Below are 25,731 nucleotides of genomic sequence, written 5' to 3'. Positions count from 1 at the left end.
GTGTTGTGCAGGGCATTTCACTGAATTATCACTGTGCTGGAATCAATTACTTGTGTTTGACTGAAATTTGTCTTCCAAAGAGGCTTCCTTTCTCTTTTAAAAGGCTTTAAGAGATGGAGAATCCACCACTTACTGAACAGTTTGTTCCAGTGTCTGTTTACTTTCTTTCTTACAGTTTGGCTCTGTTTTTTTCATTTGAATTTGCAGAAGCCTGTGTTCTTTCTATGTGTCTTTTACGGCCTTTATGAGATTAATTTTAAACTCTGCAAAAGTCATTGCTGTTGCCACTATATCAAAACAGACCTGTTTGTAACAGCAGGGTTTTTTAATATGCCCATAACTGTTTCTCTTTAATAAAATCGAAGAGCCGGTCAATAGAGTTTTAAGTAAAAAACTACTTGCATTATTAGTGTTTAGAATTCTAACCCTTGGTTCTCTAGTGGTGTCGTTACTTTTTGACAGTGACGTGAGCCTTCCAGATATTTACCCTGTAAATGTAGTCTAATTCAAAACCCAAAACTATATTACCTGTGCAAAATTGCAGTAATTTTAATAGTGAATAATTTCAAATAATACATAAGTTATTAATATAAATAATATTTAAAAGCCTTTTTGTTTCTATTTATCAAAAAAAATAGGGAAGAAATAGACCTTTTGTTTTGACTAGGTAGCTTCACTCAATCATTTTCCGCTTGCATGAGGCTGATGAATAGATGCGTCTTTAGACTTTGAAGAGTTAAAATTTCCAGAAGAGATAGTTGCTTCTGTTGGTGGCTTTATTCCTGCTCTTCACATAATTTCAGGTAGTATTCCCCCCCCCCTTCCCCCGTGCCAAGCATGCAGATTCAGCCAACCCAACTGAGAAGCTGTCAAGTCTAATGAACGATACTCTGGAAAAGCCACGGGCTTTGGTTCTTGTCCCATGCAGGTGCGTACTAAGGCAGGGGAAGGGCAGGGTGAATGCTGCTGGGTTGTCTCCGAGTAGCAGGTGAATTGCACTATTTTCTGAGCACGTAGGGAGAAACCAAACTTTAGGAAAGTGTCTTGAAGGCTCTGCGAGAAAGAGAGGGAGCAGCGCAGAGGGAAAAATGGGGAAGAAAAAGTGAATTCTGAAGCTCTCATTGTAATAAACAGAATAGGGAAGAGAAAAAGCATATTCTTGTTTTATAAGCAGTTATACTTCAAAGTACAATAACTTTTAAAGTGGCATAGAGGTCTGAAGTCTCACGTTTCTCTCTGCATAACTTTCAATACAGATTATTTCTGCAGAAAGAGAAGTGTACACCCCTGTTTTAAAGTTCTATTAAAGTCATTACATATGTAATAATTCTTAGATGTCAAGAGAAGGTGTTTCTTGAAAGAAAAACCTTTTTCTGTTTTTCTCCAGTAATTCTCTCATGCTTGATTTCTTTTTTTCACTTTCTGTGCCACAAGGTGGCACTGTCTCTCCTGGGAAGGACACAAGTGCTTTGGCTTCCTGTTTGGATACTGTTCTGCTGCCCGGGGAGTCAGCAGGGTTAAGTGATACCACGAAATGTAACTCGATTCATGAGTTTTCTGAAAATGGCTGTACTTTTCAGTGAGTGTACACTGTGTCTGTTTGATATTAGTTATGTCCCTGTTCTCATGTATGGAAAGCACAGATTCTCAGTCAAGTAGTCTTATCTTAGAAAAACATCTTCTTGAACTTCTTGTCTGCTTTTGTTTACTTTATAGAAGATTTCAAGCATTCAGAGGAGTCTTTTACAGTATGGGAGTTCAAGTGAGGTGATGTTGATCCTGGAACACTAGTCTACTTATTTTAACACAAAATTTTGTGGATTTTGAACATGGAAAGAAATAATCAGTAACTATGCTTATTTCTAGGTGGGAGGAGAGTAATTTCTACAGGGTTTGGAAAATGCACCAAAGCCCTTTTTTGTGCATGCTGATACAAAAAGGGTGTATGGATTTAATGACAATATCCCTGTAAGAATATAAGCCAAAACTGTGTTCTGTAGAAAGGGAACAGTGCTGTTGCTGTTCCTGAATTCTCTCTGCAGATGTATTATTTCCAGTCTTCCTCTCACTGATTTAAGAGCTTTTAAGTAGAGAGAGCATGCTTTTTCCTTGTTAGGGGGTCTTGCTAGTTAGCTATTAGACTAAACCTCCAGTGTCGGTGGATATTGTTTTAGCTTAGGAGAATAGGCTTATTAAATGCTTTCACCATAGAAAAAAAGTTTGGGTGTTGTTTTTTTCTTCTGGTTGATATCTAGAAAAATGGATGATGATGATGATGATGTTCCCCAGCTTTCACCCCATACGTTGGCTGCCCTGCAGGAGTTCTATTTGGAACAACAGCAGAGAGAGGGCATGAAGACCTCCCAGGGATTTAATCAATATTCTGTTGGCTCCATAGAAGAAGACTGGGTAAGAAACTAAACTTCAGTGAATGAAGCACAGTTAGCATTAGTGATCATTAAGGAAGAACAGCCTTTAGCAGGTTTCTTTTGTGGATAAATGGATGATGGAATGAAAGAGGGAAAACACCTGGGGCATTCCTAGAGTTGCAAAATCTAGCAGTATTCATGAAGAATAATACTGTAGGATTATTTGCCTTAGTAATAAATCTGGATATAGTTTTTCTGTTCTCTGTGTGTATGTGTTTGTGTGTGTGTGTAGGAGCATTAACAGAAATTACACAGAGGGAATAAAGTTGCCAACAGAAGCATCTATCCCTTCTGGAAATTTTAACTCTAGCCTGGCATGTGAAAGCAATGAAGATTCTTCCCTGAAATTGAGACAAATGCAATGCAACAATAAGACCATTCTCTTGCCTTTCACATTGTATCTTTTCCATATTTTATTTCTTTGTTTTTGTGGATGGCTGCCTTGCTGCTTTTTTTTTTTTTTTCTTGCGATTGACTGATTTTTGATTCACTCTCTGGGCTGTTTTAAATTTTCACTCATCATGTTGTTTCTGATCTTCTCTTCTGATTTACTGCTTTTATCCTTTATTTCCCTCTGTGGTGTCACTCTTCAAGTTCTTTTTTTCTCTTCCCCTAAAGTAACTCAATTTAAGAATACATAAATATTGCAAATCTGCATTTTGGGTTTGAGCTAACCTTGTCAGTGATTCAGTATTACTTGGTTTTCCTGATTCTGTAATAAATGCTTTGGCAACGCAGAGTGTAAGCTAACTGCTGCTTGTCACAGGATTATGGAAGTAAAGAGACTATCAGGAAAATCATCTCCTTTCCAACTTCACGGTTTGTGAACTGAGAAGTTGCTATGGATTTTAGTTTTCTTGAAGTGGGGCTAGCAAAACCTAATTGCACACAGCATACTCAGAAGATTTGAAGTTGTTGATAGTTGTGTATTATTTTTCTCAGCAACTGAGCCAGTTTTGGTACAGTGATGAAACTGCATCATGCCTGGCTAATGAAGCTGTTGCAGCAGCCGGAAAAGATGGCAAGTAAGTTTTAATAATTATTTTATAGATTTGATATGTGCTTTCTGTAAATATTCCATGTATGTAGAGAGGGTATAAGTTTAATTCATTTCTCTTGGTACTTCATGTTTAGTTGGTGGAGGTGCTGCACATGCTTTGCCATTATTTATTTATATAATTAATAAGTTCAGACTCTCTTACCATTTAACATTTCGCTGAATTTTGTAGGCCCTGCCATGTAAAAGTTTGCTGTGGATCCTTTTTTTGAGGAAATAAAGAGCTCTAGATCTTGATTTCTATGTTTTGTCTATAATATGACTTGTATTTCTTTTCTCTGTTTTCTTACAACAACAGTTCTCTCCAGCAGACAGAAAAACTTGTTTTTCTTTATGCTTCTTTAAGGAGTAATTTTTAATTTTAACTTAAATTTTCAATTTATTTCTTTGCTGTTGTGAAATAAGCTTTTCTGTATAGTTATGCTTAAGGTCTTTGTGTAGAGATTGAATATGTAATGGCCTAAATACTTCACACACTAGTTATTAAAGTTGTATTAAAGTAACTAAATGTGTTTTGGAGGTGTTGTACGTAGTTGTTATGAACCTGGTGCTCAAGAATTCTTCAAACTACATAAAATACTAGTTTTATTTGTGGCTGTCAGAAATTTATATTTATATCCTAAGTGTCAAAGATTGATCTTTTCCTGGCTAATGTTTTCTATGTGACGCCTGTAAGAGTCAATATCCCCATAAAAAGGAGAGACAAGGCATATATTGTTAAAGAATTGATGTGCAGTTAGCAGTGGTCAGCTTCATGAGCACTTGAATTAAGCTGACAGTGAGATATTGGTTTGGGGGGGTTCTCCCTCTGCCAGAGTACTGGGAAGAAAGGAACGTTAATAGGCCAGGCCATGAACGGAGCAGCTGAGGCACAAACAGACTTTCCTTTCTGCCAGCTCTGTTGCAGGAGTCAAACTCCAAAAGAGAAGCGAAACAGGCATTTGGTCATCATAACATGTTAGATCCCAGCAATGAGAAATGACCCAATGAGATCACCTGTGAGAGCCCCAGTCATGAATCAAGCCTGTGAATTCAGGCCTGCAAAAACTGCATATGGAACTAATAGACATATTCAAGCCATTTAATTAGATTAAAAAAATAGCTTTTGAAAAAATACTTCTGTGAGAATTTTCAAGCCAATTCTTCTTCTCAAAATATTTATTGAAGAAAGTATCTGATTTCTCTTTCTTTGTTTTGCTCTCTTCTGTTACTATTGCAATAACATGCTTTTAAAAAATGTGTAAAGTTTCGGCATGAGTTTCAAAACTGCAATAAGATATTTGTTAGAATGAAGAAAGAACAGCTTACATTTTTTGGAACAAATGCTTAAAATATTTTCCCAAAGCAGCCCTGAGAATTTATGGAATAGTCTTTGCTCTAGTTACTTCTGTGTTGGTTGCCTTTTGATATTCCAAGTTGTTGTCTCTTTTCAGGATAGCATGTATTAGTGCACCAAGTGTGTACCAGAAACTGAAAGAACAGGATGGCAAAGATTTTTCAGTGTGTATACTGGAATATGACAGAAGGTTTTCTGTCTATGGAGAAGAGTTTGTCTTTTATGATTATAACAATCCTTTGAACTTACCTGAAAACCTCCTGCCGCACAGTTTTGACATTGTAGTAGCAGATCCACCCTATCTCTCTGAGGAGTGTCTTCAGAAAACTGCAGAGACCATCAAATACTTAACAAAAGGAAAGATTCTGCTTTGCACAGGTATAATTAATTTGTCTTTTAAGAGAGGAAACAAGGACGCTTAATGGTGATCTAAATATTTTTATGAAACTTAGTTTCTCAAGTAAGACTGATACTAACTCAATAATACTAATTTATAATTAATTCTAGGAAGAATATTTATCCTGAAGAGGATAAACTTTTTATGAGAGTGCTTCAGTTCAACTTTTCTTTAATCTGAAGAAATGTGTGTTGTAATAATTAAATTAATGTCAGTACCTTTTTCACATGGCATGATGAATTTTCCTAATTTTTGTGAAGACTTGAAAGATCATCCTGTGATGTTCTAGAAATATTTTTTCTTGTAAAAAGGATGTTCTCTGTAATTGTGATGATTAAAGTCTGGCTATGACAAACATAGATGCAATTTATTGCTAATGTTATTTTAATGAATTAATGAATTTGTTTTTTCGTAGACATCTACAGCTACAAGATTTAAGCTGTTGCATCCTTCTCAGCAAAACCTAAGTTGAGCTAGAATGACAGTAGAAAGAATGACAAATAGATTGGAATGGCCTTTGCTCAGTAAAATGGGATGCTTCTAACCAAGCCTAAAAAAAAAAATCAAAAAAAATTTTTTTTCATATCACCTGCTCCTTTCTGGTAAACACAGAAACTATAATTACAGTGGCAGAATCCTCATACATTAATTCACATTAAAGTAATCAATTGTTGGGCATTGAAATTCAGCAGAAGGAGTTAAAATATCAATGATAAGAGCAGTGAAACTAGAAAACTTATCTACTGTACTTGCAGGCCTTGCTTTTTGAAGATGCACTTGCTAATTTAAAAAGCTATGAATATCTGCCTTGGTCTTGGTGTTTCTCAAACTGCAATCTATAAAACATCTGAAGATGGTCCAAGAAACATCTGCAAAAACAAAAGACAAAAATCCTATATGTGTACAGTTCTGGGAAGTCAAACAAGACTAAATGAAGAAAAATGAAAAGAATATCTGGATATAAAAAGCTTACTTCTTTGTTTAATTATAAATGGCAGTCATGCATGAGATGGTTCACAGAAATTTTTTTTCCTAAAATGGACAGGTGGTCCCTCAGTTTACAAAGTTTGGGAAATACTGCTCAAGGAAGTGATTTCTCAGTGTGTAGCTGTAAATATCACGCTAGGGTTTATTTAAGTGGTACAGTATATGTAATCTGTTTGCATTTCCCATGGCTCCCTACCATGTAATTTCTTTGGCATGTAGCAAAAGAATTGAGTCCAAATTTCTGTTTTCTCTAAAAGGGGCAGTGATTTTACCCTCTACCTAATTTTATGAAACTTTTGGGACATTAATATCTTTAGGGCCTCTACCATTCTTTCAGATTTAGTTAAAATTTCCCAAAAGCTTCAGTTGTTAGAGAGGGCTGACACTGTTTTTCCTTTGAGCCTTGCTTCCTTAAAAAACTAAGCTAAATATATGTATCTGGGAGGAGCTCTTTAAAAAAACCCAAACATTCTGTTACTATTTTTCTTATCAAATACTAATTATTTTTGCTGCAGGTGCAATCATGGAGGAACAGGCAGCAAAGCATCTTGGGGTGAAGATATGCAAGTTTGTTCCAAGACACTCTCGAAATTTAGCCAATGAATTTCGATGTTATGTGAACTATGCTTCTGGACTAGACTGACTTTCATAAGAAGATCTTTAACTTTTTCAGTCAAGCCCTTTGTTTCTTTTCTCAGTGACAGAATTCTGCATTTCGCAATGCTTAAATATTCAGCTCCGAGTAATGTTTTTTTTCTGGGCTAGCTTTAATCAACACCATGTGATAGCGTTTCTTTTAAATGTGCAAGCATTTGTAATTACTGTGTTTTGTATCTTACCTGTTAAATAATTGGGGACCAAAATGATGAAGATGCTGGATAGCGGCAGCTTTTCTATTAGTATTTAATTCTAATTAGTAGTTTTGACCATTCAAGGACTCTTCAGTGACCTCTCTGAAGTGTGCTGGGTTTAGCTGTTTGGCTAAACACAGGCACACGTAGGTGCTTGCCTCGCAGACATCACTGTAATAATTTGCAGTAACAGGTAACTCAGTAGCGAGTGGATGGTTGAAAGAGCATGAATACTAGTATCCTTTCAACCTTGAGCGATGCTCCCTTAGTAAAAGGATTGAAACACGTTTGTTCTGAACGTGTCATATTTCTTTAGATTCATTAGCTGCCAGGCTGATAATTTTTTTAAAGGATAACTAGAAGAGAGAGTAAGTCTCCTTCTGGGGAGGCCTCTCCCATTGCTTTAATTATCAGTAGAACTACCTAAGAGTTGTCAAGTAAGATAGGAACCACTGTCCACTGATTGTTGCTAGACTGGCTTTTTTAAAGTTGTGGTTATTGTTTTATGCCTTTTCTGAAACCTTGGTAGAAATCTACACTTTCTTTTTTAAAGGTAAAATATATTTTGTTATTAATTGTCATCATGTAAACTTGCGTATGAATGTCTGTTGCACTAGAAGAAAGTGATATAAGTAGTTATCCATCTCTTTGCAGAGATACAGTGCATCTACTTTGGGATATTTTTCTGTTACAGCAATGAAACCTCATGAGCTTTTTGTTTTAAAAAATAGTATCTTTTATTTACCACGTAAGCTAATTTGCAGAGGTATTATAAAACTGATGCTTTGTTGAAAAAAACACAATAAGGTCTTTCCTGTTAGAGGGAGATTTACCTTTGATAAGAATCCTAAACATTAGTCAGATCAAATACAAAGTAACTACTAAATAAAAATGCAGCAAATCGGCCAATGCTTGCATTAGTGCCTCAAACTGTTCATGTGTTTTCAGTTTGAGTTACTGTTGGCTCCGAGATATTTTTTCTATAGTAACATGACCCACACACGTTAGTTCTTTAAATCTTGACTCATAATGGATCTGAATAAATATAATTCCTGCATTTTAATAGATTTCAAAATCAAGTTAAAGATGATTTATAGGTATGTCAAGTTTGTAGTTTCAAGAGCAGTCCTTTTTATTTTCCCATATATTCCATTTTTATCTTTGTCTCCTGTTCCACAGATGGAAACAAGAGAAGTAGAAAAGAAGTATCTTAGAAATAGTTGGATTTTATAAGACTGCTGAGGTATAACATAATGTATTGATAAACTTCTGTTTCTAATACACAAATGTTAAGTTTTATATAAGCGATTTTGGCTGTCTTTCAATCAATTTCAATCAAAAGAGATACTGTATTTTAAAAAAAAAATCCTTTGGGATAGTTGATATTTTTGAAACTCTGGGAATTTTTAAAGCCAGGTTTCTCTGACTTTTTGGCTGGACTGCCAAACTCCAAAGCATTCAATGGTTTTATCAACTATAAGTATACTATATGACACATAAATATCTATCTTTATACACCATATTTATATACTGGGATTGTGTAAAAGGCTAACAGAAATGCTGCATCTGCAAAATGAGGCACCTAAAAGGAAATATTAGGAAATGTATTTTGTGGTGGGGATGAACCTCATTAAGCTTCTGAGACAAGAATTTTAATAATTTAGAGATGATACTCAAGTTTCTGTGCGTTTCTCCTGTTAGAATACACATTTCCCACATTTAGTGGAATAAACAAGTGAGCAGTGATACCCAAGGTGTGATGGACACCTCTTTCAGTGCCTGGAGAAATGTGCTTACTGAGGGGAACACAGTACTGTTTCATAAATACCTCTCTAAGCCACTGTTGCTCTCTTCCCTGCTTTCCATGAGATCTTCTAATTTCCTAAGACTTTTTCCTCCTCATGTTTTTTTTTTATCTGCTGCTTTTTTTTCTTTTCTCCATATAGTGTTCCTGAGTTTCATGATGCTGGTTTTTGCTTTCTCTTTCACTCATGCTGTTTTCTACCAGAGTGACTGGTAATAGGCACTGTTGAAAAGAGGAAAGTGCAGCTCACAGGTGGAGTGGTGAGACAGAGCCTTTACGAGAGTCACTGTAAGCATGTGTTTGGTACCGTTTTGCCTTTCAAAACAGAAACCATTCTTGCCATGGAGCCCACTAAAGCCAGAATCCCCCCTCGAAATTACTGCCCACAGGTGACATACAGCTGGGTTTAGTTGTTTTCCAGAAGACTAAGCCATTCCTTTTATGTGACTGGAGTTTCAAAATAAGAAAGCAAAACAATGTTAAATGCATAGATATTGGCATAAATCTCTACTTCACAATTGTAAACTGCTTTATGTTTATCACCTTAAATATCTTGCCCACCAACCACAGGGAGACAAGGCAATATCTAGTAACTCCTGAAATTTTATCTGCGGAAAGACTTCAAATGGGACAGGTGTGACTGCCAGAAATGATGACATGGGTGCTGGTAAGTGCCCTGTTCTTCCTCCCCCAACCATCTAAGTTAAAATATGCTGTTCGGATACAAGCTTTACCTATGTTGTTGCTTCACTGTTAAGGTCCTTCATTTTATCTGCTTTTTTTTGCTAAAGATGTGTTGTTGGGCTCTCCACCTGAGACTTAAAGATAACTTCACTAACTTCATCAGAGACCTGCTTCCTTTCTTAACAAAATAAAACTCAGTACATTCAGTACCGGTGATGCTCAGAATGTTTAGTTCCATCACCAAGAAAATAAATGCCACTTCTCACATGTAGGTCAGACTGCTTTGAAAAGAGGCACTGTGAAGATGCATGATTATGAAAATGAGGGTACATATAAATCTTTGTAGATGCATTCAATAGGGCAGCCTGTTTTCTGCTGGCTTCCCTCTTTTAAAAGCTTTGTGAGCTTGGGCAGCTGCACAAGCAGAGCTTGACTAGTAGCATTCACAGCCTTCATCAATGATACGATTTAAACTATTTTTGTCATACTTTTTTCTGAGGAAGTAGCTGTGTTTCTGGAAAGGTTACAAGTTGCAAAAATTGTCAGTGAATTTGTACTTTGTGCCATTACAGTAATTTAAAAAAGATTATTATGTGATAACATATCTTTTCTGTAATAGGATTATCAAAAAAGAGTCATCAGTGTCAAGTAGTGATTGGCTTTCTCTTATTATATGTCTCTTTTAGATTGGCTTTGTAATCGAACAGAGTGTGGTCAAGTTTTATCATCACGCCTCTCTTCCAGAAAGTTGTATATGACTACGAAGTCATATATGCTACAGCCTCTTGGCTGCAGTAAGAGGCGTTTTGCAGCAAAAAGAGGCCTTGTGATGCCCTGTAGTTATGTACGTCAAAACAAGTGGGACAGTTGTAGAGGAATCCCGTGGTCTTGTGCACAGTCCGATGGCTGTAGGTGGAAGAGCGTGTACCACAGCTGCCTGCTTCACTCCCCGTGTGGCAACTGCAGTGTTTCTAGAACTGCTGTTGTATGAAATCCATGGTTCTGCTTTCATTAAGCAGCTAATCTCATTTCCCTTTAAAAAATTGTGTTGCACTCAGCTTGCCGTTGCACACTCACGCAGTCTCTCACATCACACAGACCTCCTCCCAACTGCCACTTTGTGCCAGGGCCAGTGCGAGATATATCTGCCAGTGGGTTTTGTCATTCCCACTCCCAGGGAGCAGCCCCTGTGCCAGACTGTGCGGTTGTAAAGCAGGACCTTTGGGTTTGGGTTCCAAAAGCCACTTCAGCAAACTTGAGAGCGGGAGTATCTCTCCACTGCCAGTTGTATTTTGCAGTCTTCATGGCAGGAAGTGCTGCAAAAACGAGCAGTAGTTCATGCCTCTACTCAGCAAAACATGTAAGATTGACTAATCTGCCTCACATGTGTCGTAGTTCATATAACTATGCTGTTCCCTAATCCCAGAGAGATTAGTAGATGTTTAGACTTTCTGAGCACGTGTAATACCCATCGTTTTTCTCTTTCCCCTTGCTGCTGGTGATTTCATGTTTGCTTGCATCTGGAGACCACTGCCTAGTCACACAAACAGCGTTATATAGTGACTGGCTAATAAACCCAAACTAACATCTCAGGATTGCTACCTTCCTGCATGATATGAATTTTCCAATCTATGTTAAGTGATACTACAGAGAAGAAAATAATCTCCTTACCGAGAATATTGTTCTGGTTTGTTGCTCCTAATGTATTCCAGGGACAACCTCATTGAAGGAAAAGATTTTCCTGGCACAACAAAAATTTTCTCAAATCAGCTGCAGCTGCCAAATAGTTTCAGCTTTGAATTCTTTGCATTTATTGGACCTGGAGTGGGTTCAATGAGGCATTTCATATCTGCCTTGTGTCAACAGTGTGCGAGCCTTGAAGCAACACCAATGAACTCCCCTCCCCCATACAAATTAAAGGCAGGGCTACAACAGTTGTAACCAGAGGGCTAGAAGCTGGAAAATGTCACACCACAGTTGAGGTCAAAATGATATAAATCCATGATGTGATGATAGCTTAAAAAAAAAATCCAAACAAATGCAAACTACATTTAATACTCAAACTTTTCCACATCAGTAATGCGGAGAGTTGTTATATATTAAAGGGTATTATGAAGGTTAACAAATGTTTGTATAGCTGATAGCTCTTGATGTTAAGTACTAACAAACAGTTGCTCACTAACAAATTATTAGCAAACAGTTGCTCACTCTAAAACATAAACACAGCCTTTAAGAGACACGTAGCTGGAAAGCTGGATCTGGAAGCAAAGTGGCTCAGTTAATCCTCATTCTCTTTGAAAAACATTTTAAAAAAGGGAAATGGGATTCTGAGTAAGATAACATAAGGTTGCCTGTAACCATAGGAAGCTTTCTGCACTTGTTGCAGTATGAAGAGAAAGAGGTCTCCAACATACATAATCTATTGATTCGTTGAGATTTTGCTGTCCTGTAATGCTTTCCTTTTAGTCATCCAATTCCTGAAGCTGTGAGTAAGCTAAAGCATCTGTTTTTCTGGATTGGCTAAAGAGATCATGTTCCATTTACCTGATCTTAGCCTGCTACTCCCAGTAATTCCAAGAACATGCTCTAGTTATTTGAAAACCTCATACTGATTCCAAAATTTATGACTGAAGGACAAGAAAGTTGCAACAAAAAGTGACGTTTTCTCCATATCATGCAAATAAAACCATGTGCTTTAGTAACTGATTTGTTGTAGACACTGATTTGTGTACCAAAAGAGTATGGGCAGACAGATGAGGTTTTTTTGGAGGGTAGTGTTTGGCAGAAGCTAAACTAATTTCTGTACTTTAGCCAATATCCTTTTTGGATATTTACTGAATGTTCAGAGTTGTGTCGTTTTTGAATTTTTTTGTGTTTTTGTGTGTTGTTTTTTTTTGCCGCCTTATACTTTGAAGAATTTGCTTTACATGCTGTGGAGTCTAAAGGTCCAATTTCACCCTCTGAAGTGATCTGTGCATGTGTGTGTGGGCAGAACAACCACTGCGTAATAGTGAAACCGTAAGGACCTTAGACTGCTGAAGCATCATCCAATGCAGTGTTCCTCAAGCTTTGTAAGCCTGCTTCCCTTCTGAGCCCTTCTGTCTTTGATTACCGGTTCTCTCTTCTCAGAGGGTGAGAAGTTCTTCCACACTGGGAGGAATGAAAAATGACTGTAATTGCTGAAAGTATTTACATTCTCCAGGGAACAGGTAACTACCTTTAATTGCTGGCAGCAGCTAGGCAATTAGCTGTTCTCTGAGTAGTATAAACACTTTACAACCTCCTTTGAACCCTTCTTTGAGAATCCCCTTGAGATACAAGGGTCACAATTTGAGGAAACACAGATCTAAAGACAAGTATAATTGTGAAAAAGCATCTAAATAGAAACACAGTTACAAACTTCATCTGACATTGTGACGGGACTCTTACTTTTAAAGGTTTCTGAGTTCTTAAGGTTCTTTTAGGATATGTAAGAAGCTAGACAGATTGCACCATAAAAATACTGTTATAAAAACACAGAGTTGTCATAAGATTTTAATTCTGTATTTACCTTGTCAGTTCTGTTTAGCTCATAGTCTTTCCATTCGTCATCCAAATATACTCCAAAGGAGTGGTTAGAGCTACTCTTCTACATGGACCAAGCATAATTTTGAGTTCTTGATGTAGCAACTATTTTGCTGCATATGGTATTTATTCTCTTTTGTAATGAAACTGCAGTCACAATCCTTCAACTGTAAAAGGTATTTTCTGCTGTTCATTCAGAGATTTATCAAATTTGGAGACTGAAGCCCTCTTAGGAGTTGTGGTCACACAAGGTATTCCTGGCTATCATTCACTAGACTAAGACAGCCTTCAGTCCCTTGTTCTGCAGACACAAATTTTTGTGTATCTAGGGTGTGTAGTTAGGTCTTGCCCTCAAGTTCCTGTAACTTGCAAAGACTTAAGACTGAACGCTGTTCTACAGACTAACATCTTCTGCAGGTGATTGTCTGTTATTGTAGCACGGGGGAAAATAGTAGCACTACTTATTGATTAGTTGGAGTTAATAAGTTTGGTTTGGCTGGGACTCATCTCAACGACCCCTGTCCCAGCTAAAAGTTTGCACCTGGTCTGTGTATTCATCTACAAATCCTTGTAGCAACTGGAGAGAGAGGTGCCTCCAGAGAGCTATTCATCATTTCCCTCAGGAGGCCTGTCTCTTACTCTGCTGTGATAGGGGAATATGAGTCGAGACCACCTGGCCCTTTTTTTTCTTTTTTTAGATGCCGTAAGGTAGGTGAGATGAAGCTTACCCTTTGTATTTAATTTATTTGAATGGATAATTTCCTTTCCTAACATGAAAAAGGGGTTGTCCATGCAGCTTTACAGAATACAGTTTTATCACAATTAACAATTAAGAGGTTAATGATGAATGAAATCTAATACAGAATTACTGGGTCCCAAATTAAGTTTTTTTCTAATTGATATTGCTGTGCAGTTAGACTTAGTCCACATCAAAAAAGTCTGCTGTGCTTTTCTAATATTCTAGAATGCTTTTTCTCAACACTTTTATACTCTTAGCAGTTTGGCACATTTAAAAATAACAAACTCATAGAATATTGTTTCATGAATTACTCCAGCTCAGCACAGGTTCCCATGTTGTAGTGTATAAATACCCAAAGATGTAACAGCCAAGAACACTGTTTGGAGTTAAGATATAAAGTATAAAAGCCGGGCTCACCTAGCCTGAAAAATCATCTTTTTAACTGCTGATTTGGTATATGTGCAGCAGTTATGTGACTTTTATATAAGGGTATCTAAAAGTAGAGTATAAGAGACTCCTTAAAAATATCTACAACCAACAGTCTGCTATAATAATAGCTAGCATGTCTTATAGTTGCTTCCTCTTCTAAAATTCACTGTGGATAAGCAAGGAGAAAATGTCCTGCTCTAAAGAAAAAAAAAAGCTATATTGGAATTTGCAACAAATACTTTAAAAAGCTTAAAAAGTTCTTAATATGAATTGTCATCTCTAGTGACCTGAGTGACTGGTCAAAACTTTCCATCTTATAACTGAAATAGCTGCAAGTAGAGAAATGGTAAGTTTTCTGCTGTTTTGCAGTTTCCTGAGGTGTGAAATGACGATGTGAAGCCAATACTGCACACAAGATCCTTTATGTGTTCTTCATTCTGACGGTGGCTTGTTCTGGTTTACCAGCAACTTCACTTCTTGCTTATCTATGCTGGAATTTACACTTTCAACCTCTTTTTCTTGCTCAGGTACGCAAGTGCAGCCCACCGGAATGGTGACGTAATCCTCCGTGTACACGTATCGACCTCCAGCACAAGCGGAGGTGCGGCGCAGGATGACGGTTGGCATGTACACAGGGGTGCTGCGGAAGTGGAAGTTCTCCTCACCAAAGATCCCCATGAGGCAGCCTTTGCACAGACAGTATGCTTCAGGAATGTATTTAGGATATCTTGTGGGATCATACGAAATTCTACATGGAAGTAAATAATAAAGATTCATTAGTATCTTTAAAAATGTAAGTATTCATCTGGAAAACATTATTATTATAAATGTTGACAGATAAATCATAGTATATAATGTTTTGTTTTGTTTTTGTTTTGGGGTTTTTTGGGGGCCAGGAAAAATAGATGTAGTTGTTGCTGTCAGGCTTATTTGTAAAATGGAAAGGAAAAACATGAACAACTTACTCAGCCAGTCAGAGTCTACAGCATACTAAGGTATGAAGTGCCTGGCTTTCTAAGATGTGAGACTCAGAGGTTTAGACAGAACTGTTTTGAATTTTGGGCTAAATGGATAACTGAGGCATTAAAAAGGAAAATTGGATGTTTCCAAATTTTTGATCTGCCCTGAGTTCTTCATAACTTTTTACAAATTCTTGTTAACATTATTACTTTTGAAGCTACATAACATGATGATTTAAAATTTTATAATTTAAATAAAATTAAATTATATGACTCTTTCTGCAATAGTTTTCACTCCCTAGTGTGCTTGGGGTGTTAGGGAAAGGTTTCTTCATCTTTTGAGCAGAACTCTACATTCCTTTTCTCTAATTTGCTTTCATCCTTCTTTTCTAACCAATGAGAAAAATAATAACCTTTGCATGCCCACACTGAGATAAACTGCAAAGTTAAAGTTTTTGCTGCACTCTCCTGCTACATTGCCCTAAAGCTTCACGAGTATTTCCTCTTCTTGTTTTACATAGGTCTCCCTTTCCCTTTGCTTACTGATGAGCCCTGTCCCTGTCTCTGGATACTCTGACTAGCAGTACTGGCAGAGCTTGTAACCAAAGTTATAGCTTGGACTGAGGAAGTCTGAGATACAACCTTCTTCTCTGAACACAGTTGGAAGGAGAATACGGATGTGATGATATGGTTTCAAGTAACACAGATCCTGCCTGTCTGATACCTGGTGTTTTTAGCAAAAAAAAGTAAAAGCTGATAGGTTGTTTCTGAAATAAAAAAAATGAAAAAAAAATTAAAAAAAGGGTTAAAACTGGAGGGTGTTGCCACATTGCTTATTGCAGTGATGTATTTTTTGCTTTTGTTCTTTACCCACTTTTCCTGCTTATACTGGAAGTAATTATGGGGCATGCTGTACGTTGCTGTAACTGTGTATCGTTATTCTAGAAAAAATGTTTGCATCTCCAAACAAAGAGGATGTCTATGTTTAACTCATATGCCAGCTGTCCTCTTTGCTTCTGTAGCCTTCCTCCAGATCACATTCTGCTCTGAAACTATCACGAAATCGAGCCTGCCTCAGGAAGGGTTGAGCCGTACAGCTGGCGAGGGGCAACTCCTCTCTTTGGCTCAGGCTGCAGAACACTGCTGCAGGCTGTTACTGACACAGTGTCAACACACTTTGGCAGGTCACCTAGTCCGAATGCCTCCACTGAGGCAAGCTCTGATATATTTGCCAATGTTTGTCCAGCTCCTTCTTAAAAACCTGCACAGGAGATTCCTCAGTCTGCCCAGAGGCTCCATTGCAGCGCTTCAGTGCCCCTTTATTTGCTAAGTGTCCCTAAAAGCCAAATGCAGTACTTTTTTTCTTGCAAACTAAGCCGATCATTTCATGCCTTTGGCCTGGAAGTTAGACCAGCTCATCACTGAGACTAAAAATTCAGTAACAGTCGAAGAGAGATTTGATGTTAGGAAATGTTCGCAGACTGTAATGTTTATGTGATGTGAAGCGCTGTAAAAACACAGGTTGCACTAGGTTTTAAACCATCCTCTATTTAGATCAGGGTAGGACCACCACACAGTGACTGAAGCCTACTCTTTATCTGTTTACTCTGGGCTCTCTTGAATTTTACTGTTGGTGCTGGAAAGTACATTAGGGAGGATCACAGACATGATGCAACGTAGCCATAGAGCTAAATCACTCCCAGGAGCAGCAGATGAAGTGGGACAGTTATATAAGAAAAATGAATAAATAAATACCTATCAACAACATAATTATTTAGTTCTTGGGTGTTGCAAACTGATTAAGCAATGCCTTCCTTCCCTTAATAATTTTAAAATAAACATTTTTGAAGAAAAAAAACAGAATGGATTTAAAGCAATTCCTAAATTACAGCGCTTAGAATGCCACAGGCTAAGCATCAGGGTTTGTATTGGTTTCTGAGGCATTAAACCTTTAGTCTTTATCTGTCTTTCAAGGGTCTCTGAGATGAGAAGAGGCCTCTGCGGTGGAAGCGGCAGTAACAGTCTATCTCAAGCTGTGATTTCCCAGTTACTTTTATGCAACAAAATCTGCAGCTGCCAAAACAGGCATTGCAGCTCCCCTCTTGCATGTGCCCTTGTGTCAATGCTGATGTTCTTCTGGTCGCAGGATTGAGCAGGGAACTCACCCAACTGGAAAGTAACCTAACCAAAAGCTGGATTTTGGTCCTTCAGCTGTATTACCATGTGTATACAAACACTCGCACAAACAAGGCAGTGTGAGCAAGCAGCTGTATGCAAAGGGGTCACTGGGGGGGGGGGGGCTGCCTTTTCAGGAGAAGTGGCACCAGTTTGTCAGATTAAAACAGTTCTGGAATTGCAGCTTTAGCCAAATACAAATGTGGGGGGTTTTTTTCTTTTAAGGAATTTGTTTCCCTCACAGAAAAAAAAAAAAAAAAATCTCTCTCCTAGCCAGACATCTGTGATGTTGCAGTTTTTTTTTTTTTGTTTTTTTTTTTGCAATACATTTATGTTTGCTTACTTTCCCAGGAAATATCTTCATGATGTTTCAGAATCTCACACCAATGTGAAATAAAATGTCTTTTAGCCGGCAGAAGGGGAGAAAGCAAAATACAATCTTACTTCTCCCCTTGATACAATCCCATTTCAAACTCAACTGTGAATAATTTTAGTGGTGGATTGTTGCATACACTGTATGTCAAGTCATTGGTATTTCCTATACTGTGTTATCTCTAGCACCTGGTTTATGATGTTACTGGAAAGCATGAAAATGCTTCGATGCAAACATAAGGGATTTTGCTAATAACAAGAAAACAGTCTCACAGGAATCTTGATTGAGCCACAAACTTTCCCCTTCAGTATTCTCACATGGCAAAAATCAGATGTAATTGAGTTGGTTTTTTTCCCCAGCAAGATGGTGTGGGTATCAAAACTGACTTGCTGTAGAAAAAAACAAAAAAATAACAACAACAAAAAACAACCCCCCCTCTTCCATTCCTGTGTGGTGCAGATACCACTATTTCATGGTAAGAGGACTGGAAAGAATCAGAGCGGATCCAAACCCTTAATATGGATCCAAAATAATAAACCTGGTTTTTGCATCCAGCCCAAACTTGAAGGCCGACTGCTGTTAGTAACATCTCCAAAATTTAGAGAGTGAACTAAAATGTCACTAAACCTTGGAACCATACCCAAGTTTCTTCAGCTCAAGTCATTTAAGAAAGTCTTTATAACTGCAGGCTCCTTTTAGTCTTTCTAGGCAACCCAGTCTGATTTGGGGCTGAATTGCTAACAAATGCTATAACCTGACCCTGTACTTGTGTGACCTGCTGCTTCTGTTTTCATGTGTTTAACCTAATCACTTTGTGCATACAGCAGCCACAGCCTCAGCAACTATAGTTCAATGCAGCTCCATTACGCCAAGCATGACAAGACACATGTTTTATGTCTTCTCCTAGAACAGACTAAATGCGTGTGATTAAGTGAACTAAAACTGGACAAAAGCCTGCTCCAAACTCCCAATAGCTCTTTCCCACACATAGCAAAAGCTGCTAAGTCAGGCGGACGCAGCAGAATGAGCTGGGAAGAGATATGGAGGACCCGAAAACTGCAGCTTTCTAGTGGCACCCAGGTGTTCCCTGTCTGCTCCCCACCCGCGTGTCATTTTGCTGTGGCCACACATGTACAACTACAGCCCGACCGTTCAGACGAGGGCTCCCCAGCCCTGCAAATTCATGGGACTTGGTGCTCCAGTTATTAGAGTGTAACACCGGTGCCGTGAGCGAGCAGCTCAGGTTTACCAGCGCGAGGGGCAGGAGCTCTGCGGGGCTGCTGGAACAGCAGGAGGCTTTGTGCTGAAGGGTTGCTGCTAATGAAGTGTGACTGCTTCTAGGCTGCGTTTCCTCACGGCCCTGTGACTGCTTTGAGAGCTCCCTGTGAAAAGCAAACTTCCTGCTGTTTGTGTACTAAGCCTGGAAACTCAGGAGAGAAATGTCTGTCAGAAGGGCCACTCTTACAAAGACCTGATCTGTCTTGTCCTGTATTGCTACTCTCAGATGTAGTATTTTTAATAATATCATCGCTTTATAGTTTCCAAGCATTTAAATCCAGTGGGCCAGATGCCATGCTGGGACAGGCTGATACAACTCTTCACGACTTTGCTGTTAGCGTTAGGCTATTCCTTTGCACCAGCAGTGTACCATCTGTAAATAAGAAAAACCAAGCATAATGTGAATTTAACAAAAGAACACCTGCTATAGAGAAATAAATGTTTCACCAAGAGAAAAAAATAAAAAAAGACGTTAGTTCTTAAACCTGTAAGTATTTCCGAGTGCAAAGTAAAGGGATGATGCTCTGTATATTAGAACACTGATAACATCCAGCTGTTGTACGAACACATATTCAAACAAAACGGACAGCAGTTCTGCATCCCCTCGTACTCCTTCCCAGGGCTGCATCTTTGGCTAATGCATACTAGGTCACATGATAATGTCAGATCCTGGAAAATGTCTTGGATATGGGAAAACCCTTGTCTCACATGCCTTTTTTCAAAAGTGCTGTAGTGTTCTCAGTCAAGCTTGGCTTTACCAGTGATGAATAAAGACTTGCCTGGATTACTTTTATTAAAATTTGAAGTAAATGAGCACTAAACTCACAATGCTTATAAACAGCAACTGGTTTTTGAAAAGTAGAACAAGCTAGACAACATTTGAGAAAGGGAGTAGCTAAAATTGGATTTCATGATCAAATAAACACTGAGAATAAAAATTAAGTCTCTATTTTACTGAATGTTGCTCACTGTGGACTCAGTACAGGAACAAGAGTCTAAGAAGGAATCCTAAAAAGATGCTGAGAAATTCTGCTGATTATTTTATCTTAATATTTATCAGTAAATAATCTCCCATGGAAATCACTACCTTTATGCAGACTGTAAAAGGATCTTTATTATTTTTCTAGCAGTGACAATATGCTGGATACAAAACAAACAAAAAAAGCAGGCTCAGTCTTTGAGTATCTAGCTAAGGCTCCAAACTCATCTCTGACTCCAGCACATGAACCCTTGAGTCCTGGCACAGGAGTAGGCTCCCAGAGACAGACACAGAAGAGATGAGACTTGGAAATCCAGAAACAGGAATGACTTTTCAAATACACATAAACATTTTGCTAAAGGTAGAAGTGTGTTTGCAGATGAATCTGAAGGTGTTCCTATAAACTAGCTATGAACGCTGTTATAACCTCAAGACAACAGAGGGTAAAAATTAAGCCGATATATACAGCTGATTGATTAGCAGAATGGCACTTGTGCTATACAGCACAACTAATGGAATCAATGATCAATACTAACTGTAAACTTGTCACTGACTTCAGTGGGACCAGCTTTTTTAACCTTTATTTCTAGCTTTATGATCAGATCCTGCAAACATTTAGGCACATGTTTAAAATTTAACCCTTTTAATGGGTCTCATCCATGCATAAAGTTGCTTGTGTGTGCATCTCTGGAACTGAGCTCAAATTGGTAAAGATTTAACATGTTTATGGCTCTGTAAATTAAAACAAGTGACACCCATGCTGTGCTCTGTAAGCAGGATCTGTAGCTGGTAAGAAAGACACCCCCTAGCACTAACCTCTGTGAAGTGACTGTTAAAGAAAGAGCAGCAATAACTGAGCACCACAGCACTTTACAGCACCTCCTAGCACAAGCAGACTTTGCTGGATTTCATTGAATACCCAGGTAATATCACCAAAAAAGAGAAGGAACTCCTGGATAGATATCACACATTGGCACACAGTCAGCCTGATGATTTTACAGCAGAGGCTTCTGCTGCCGGCTCTCTTTTTTCAAAGGACTGGGTAATTCTTAGACCAACTTCCTGAGGTGTTGAGCAAATCCAGTATGCTCAAGATATCACTCAGCAAGACTGACTTCGGTTTGGGGAACTCTCTTGTCTCTTTATAGCTTTGCAGGGTAAAGAGTGATACGGGTGATTAAACTTTGTGCTTGGACTGATATACTGATCTCCTGGGGCCATCGGGATGGAATTTCAGTATCAGGCAGATGAATTAATTCTTCCCCCCTTTTGCCCCGATTACCAACTGTTAGTTGCTGCCAGCAGCAAGAACTTGGGCCAGATTGGTCTGTGGTGCAATCCTTGTAACAACTCCTGTATTTCTGGGGTGTAACAAGCCAAAAATGAGGTAAGTCTTGATTTTTATATAACCAAATTAAAGACCAAGTAATAGAAAATAAATGGTAAGCACAGAACAAAGACTAGGAGAGAAGCCACACAAAGACTATCTGTACTTTTAGCCAATCCAACATGAATCTTCCACACTGATCAGAATGAAAAACTTGATAAATGTGATGCAATAGGGTGAATGTTGGTCACAGATCTCTCAGTAATATATTTGATTTTTTCTCACAAATGCTTATCTGAAAAAATTCCAATTGACTTGGACTGAACTGTCATGTGAGCAGAAAAAATACAAGAAGCAGTGTTAAACAGCTGGGAACAGGTGCCTGGGGAGATATGCAGGGGAAGGTAAGGAAGGCCAGACTTAATATCTTTATTAGTAACGAGCTGGAATAGGGAGTGTAAACAGGATGTTAATGACATCTGCAGATGGTCACAACGGGAACCACTGCAACACCAATGAAGACAGAGAAACAGTACAATATATTTCAGACATTAGAATGCAGGTCAAAAAAAACAAAAAGCCCTTCATGCACGGAGCAGAAGTCAACCGCACTGTAACTCTTTAATGGCAGAAAGGAAATTGGAAAGCAGGATGCCTGTGAGACACCTGTGCTGCAGCTGGACAGGAATCTCGATGCGAGTTTCAAATAGTCAAATTCATGCTTCGAGGGGTGTCACATCACAGTGTAAAAGAGGGAACTGTCTACTCTTCACAGGTTACAGATTACAACTTGAACATTGAAATCACTTCTGGGCACCACCACTAGAAGAACTCTGGCAATTCAAAGGTTCAGGAAAGAGCAATAAACCTTGATAAGATGAGTGAAGGGGACCAATTTATGAGGAAAGATTAAAAGAATTACATAAAATAGACTTGCCAAGGCAGTTCTGCATTACAGGAGACTTATGCAGTTTTCCAGAATAACACACCTACCATGGAGAAGAAATTGTTTGGATTGTCTAAGTGTAACTGGTTAATCACTGACAAGCAATTTGTCATTACTTGCAACCTTTAATGGAAAGTTGCATGTCCCTTTTAAAGACAGGCAGGAGCTCTAACAGCAATCAGGAGCTTGCTTCCAGGGTAACTGGGTGAACACCTGTCCTCTGTACACTGCAGCAGATCAGACGGCATCTTCACAATGCTTTTATCTGGCTCGGAAATCTATGAAATAGCAGGTTGCGATAACAAATGCACATTACTATATATAATGAGAAATTTCATATTTTATACTTTTAATACAGCTCTTGCAATGTCTGTTGCTATCTCACAGTACTAATGATATAGTAAAAATGATATCAAGAAAAAAAAACTTTCAGGGAGATCGTATTCAGGTCTCTGCATCCTAAAGAAAGTAATTTTTCCCTAAATGTAATTCTAGATCTTGCCTTTGAGGGTGTAATGCTTTTTTTTTAATACCCTCTTTAATTTCAAACTTTGGAATGATCATCTAGGTATAAACAGGGAGCAATTCTCTTTATTAAATCAGTTTCATCAAGTTACTTGTATATGAACGATTAGTGGTCTGTTTGGTATGTTTGAAAACATTTTGATGAAAGTACAGTGGATTTACAGTTTCTTAATAAACTTTTTGTAAGCCAGACCTCAAACAGCAGCTGGCTCTGTGTGAAGATTATGCCTGTACACAGCTCCAACTGAAAATAAATACCAGCTTAACAAGATGTGAGTACAGAGATCATCATTTTTGAACCAGGAGAAGAATAGTCTGAAGCACCACTATTTGGCAGAACCAGTGTAGGAAGAACTTAGCATACTGGTAGATGTGTCTTTCATCATACTTGCTTTTTGCATGTTTAGGTAGCTTAAAAAATACTCAGTCTGTTTACAGAAAATGTAATTTAACTAAAAATCCTATTTCTAAAAATACTTTAAGAAAGACTTACTGAGCAAATAAACCATTTTTCTCTCAGTGGGAATACTTAAATTAAAGCTCGCAAAAAGCATGCCACAAAATAAATATTTATTGGATATTACTAACAGGGAGATATTTTTATTTAAATATGCTGAATATACAGTAAAAGTGTCAGGGTGTTTATGAAGGATCATGTACAAAAAATAAGAAGAAAATCAGTTCCTTTAAAGTTTGCACATTTTAGCTTCCTGTTGTCTGCAGTGTCTTCTTCAAGAGCCGAAAATAATTAACCCAATTCTGTCACTCTTATTCAGACAAAACTACCAGAGAAGGTTTGATAGTGAGAATGTGATCAAACCCTACTTGTAGAGTTCCAGATTAGTGGTTTTCAGCTTTTTCAGAGTTTCCAATAGAAGTGCAGGCTCTTGTTTTGTGTATTAACCTGCCAAACAACAGATTTGCTTTACTTTTACATTCTTACGTCTCCTTTCCTTTACTTAAATTTTTATGTCTCCAGGGGTCTATCAATCCCTGTTTCATCCCAGGGGAGGGGTGTTTCTGAGCCATAGGTTGAAAACACCGATCTATAAAACTGCAGTATTCATGTATTTCCTTGCCTGTGCTCTGACAGCAGAGTGGAAGGTGTGCCTTTGGGAATATTTGCAGTGGGGCAGGCAAAGATACAACTCTGCTGGTCTGTAACCAGAGCACACACTGTACTCAGATATATTTAGGAAGCCAGTGCAGTGCCTGGAGTCACATCACCAGGCCACCCATCTCTCAGTGAAAGCATCTGAGCCCCTAAGGCACTACTACAGGGTCATGAGAGGGTTTGTTGGTGACAGTCTTTTGAATGGAGTTAATACTTAAGTTACATGATAACTTGCATAAGTCACCTTTCAAGGGGTGGTCTGTGCTCCCTGTTGTGTATGTGTTTGTGAGCTTCATCTCCATCTTCTTCATTTTTCATTTCTCCTTCCACCCATTGCACATATTCCTCATGCAAGTTTTTTACGCGTTTACCTTACACCTGTCTATCAAGAGGTCTACCTTAATGCCTTTCAGTCACTCTGCTCCTCCGTGTAGCATATTATTCCTCAGGACTAATGCCTCCTCAGCCAGCCTCCTGTTGTATTTCACAGAGGCTGGGTGACGTGAAAGGCAGAGAAAGAGCTGAACCAGTCCAGCAAAAGGTGGGACCACACAAAGGAACTGACTCTTTGCACATGTTCATGGCCTACCAGGACCCTGGCACTGCTCAGCATCTGCCGGCCTTGGCTCTGCTTGGCTCTGGGAGAAAGCGCCACTGCCTCTGCCAGGGGCAGGGTCCTCCAGCAGGGCGAGGGGGTCCTGCCTATCGCCCTCGCTGAGCGGCACTGAGCCCCCCCATGCCTCAGGAAGGAAGTGTCCCCTCATCCCAGCATGGCCCTTCAAGACCTCAACTGGAGGCTGTCAGGCTCCAACCGCTAACCCGGCCTGAGTTCAGCCCCCGTGCACCCTCCTCACCCCACACCAGCCCCTCACATCCCACTGCCTCCCAGCTCAGCAGCGACCTGCCCAGGCGGCGCCCAACGGCCCCCGGGCAGCCCCCAACGGCCGCGCTGCCGGGCAGTCCCCAACAGTCACGGTCCCTGAGAGGTCCCCAACGGTCGCGATCCCTAGGCAGCCCCCAACGACCGACTCCCAACAGCCCCCGGGCAGCCCCCAGCGGTCGCGGTCCCTGAGAGGTCCCCAACGGCCGACTCCCAACGGCCCCCGGGCGGCCCCGCGCCACGGCCGGGGCTGACGGAGGCAGCCCGAGGGCGGCCGCGGCCCCTTCCCCTTCCCCGCGCGGCCCGCGGTCACCTGTAGGCCCAGGGCGAGGCGCTGCGCAGGTTGACGGGGAGCCGGAACCTCTTGTCGGGCGCCGGCCGGCCCCCCGCCGGGCAGCTGACGTTGTGCTGGCGGCCCGGCGGCTCGGGCTGCAGCGTGTGGTGGAAGGCGCTGAGCATGCCCGCCGTCAGCCGCCCGTACAGCTGCTCCAGCAGCTCCTCGGGCCGCTCGCCGCAGGTCCGGATCCGCGCCGGGCGCTTGGGCGCCTTGGCGGCGTCCGGGCGCGGCGGCAGCAGCGCCGCGCACAGCAGCGCCGCGAGCACCGCCCGCACCTGCAACAGCGCCGCCGTCAGCGGGGTGGGGGCCGGCCGCGTCCCCCCGCCGCCCGCCGGCCCGACCCCCGGCCCTCAGCCCCTTACCCTGCCTCGCTGCATGGCGGCGGCGCCGGGGGCAGCGGCCGAGGAGCGCGGCGGGCTGCGAAGCCGCGCCGTGCCCTGGCTCTGCCGGCGGAGGAGCTGCTGGAAGAGTGCCCCGCGCCTCGCTGCATCTCCCCTGGCCTCGCCTGCCAGGAACATTTTAGGCGCTCACGGAGCAGGCGAGCGCTCAGCGCCCCGAGCT

At 40.0% G+C, this 25,731-nt stretch overlaps 2 protein-coding genes across 11 annotated transcripts in view; one reads left to right on the top strand and one right to left on the bottom strand.

The window, feature by feature from the left end:
- The window catches only part of EEF1AKMT1 (EEF1A lysine methyltransferase 1), a 20,702-nt gene extending 5,813 nt beyond the window's left edge, over positions 1-14,889 (top strand). For 2 of the 10 annotated variants that reach the window (XM_067290230.1, XM_067290246.1), the window contains exons 2-7: positions 2,256-2,409; positions 3,372-3,454; positions 4,920-5,200; positions 6,722-9,528; positions 12,675-12,754; positions 14,805-14,887. In XM_067290230.1, the coding sequence (XP_067146331.1) occupies positions 2,260-2,409; positions 3,372-3,454; positions 4,920-5,200; positions 6,722-6,849 (642 nt within the window). In that variant the 5' untranslated portion in view covers positions 2,256-2,259 and the 3' untranslated portion in view covers positions 6,850-9,528; positions 12,675-12,754; positions 14,805-14,887. Of the gene's footprint in view, positions 1-728; positions 929-1,470; positions 1,580-2,255; positions 2,410-3,371; positions 3,455-4,919; positions 5,201-5,329; positions 5,561-6,721; positions 9,529-12,674; positions 12,755-14,804 lie in introns of those variants that run through there. The other 8 variants (XM_067290221.1, XM_067290225.1, XM_067290212.1 and 5 more) reach the window with 8 other exon arrangements.
- Positions 12,768-25,731, bottom strand: IL17D (interleukin 17D). The gene is made up of 3 exons (XM_067290178.1): positions 25,533-25,731; positions 25,147-25,445; positions 12,768-15,025 (listed from the first exon to the last, which is right to left on the bottom strand). Exons 1-3 carry the CDS (start codon positions 25,686-25,688, stop codon positions 14,710-14,712), a joined length of 771 nt encoding a protein of 256 aa, XP_067146279.1. The 5' UTR covers positions 25,689-25,731; the 3' UTR covers positions 12,768-14,709.

The sequence above is a fragment of the Apteryx mantelli genome, chromosome 1, assembly GCF_036417845.1.
Source record: "Apteryx mantelli isolate bAptMan1 chromosome 1, bAptMan1.hap1, whole genome shotgun sequence".
Lineage (NCBI taxonomy): Eukaryota > Metazoa > Chordata > Aves > Apterygiformes > Apterygidae > Apteryx > Apteryx mantelli.
This window is presented reverse-complemented; position numbering and strand designations above follow the sequence as displayed.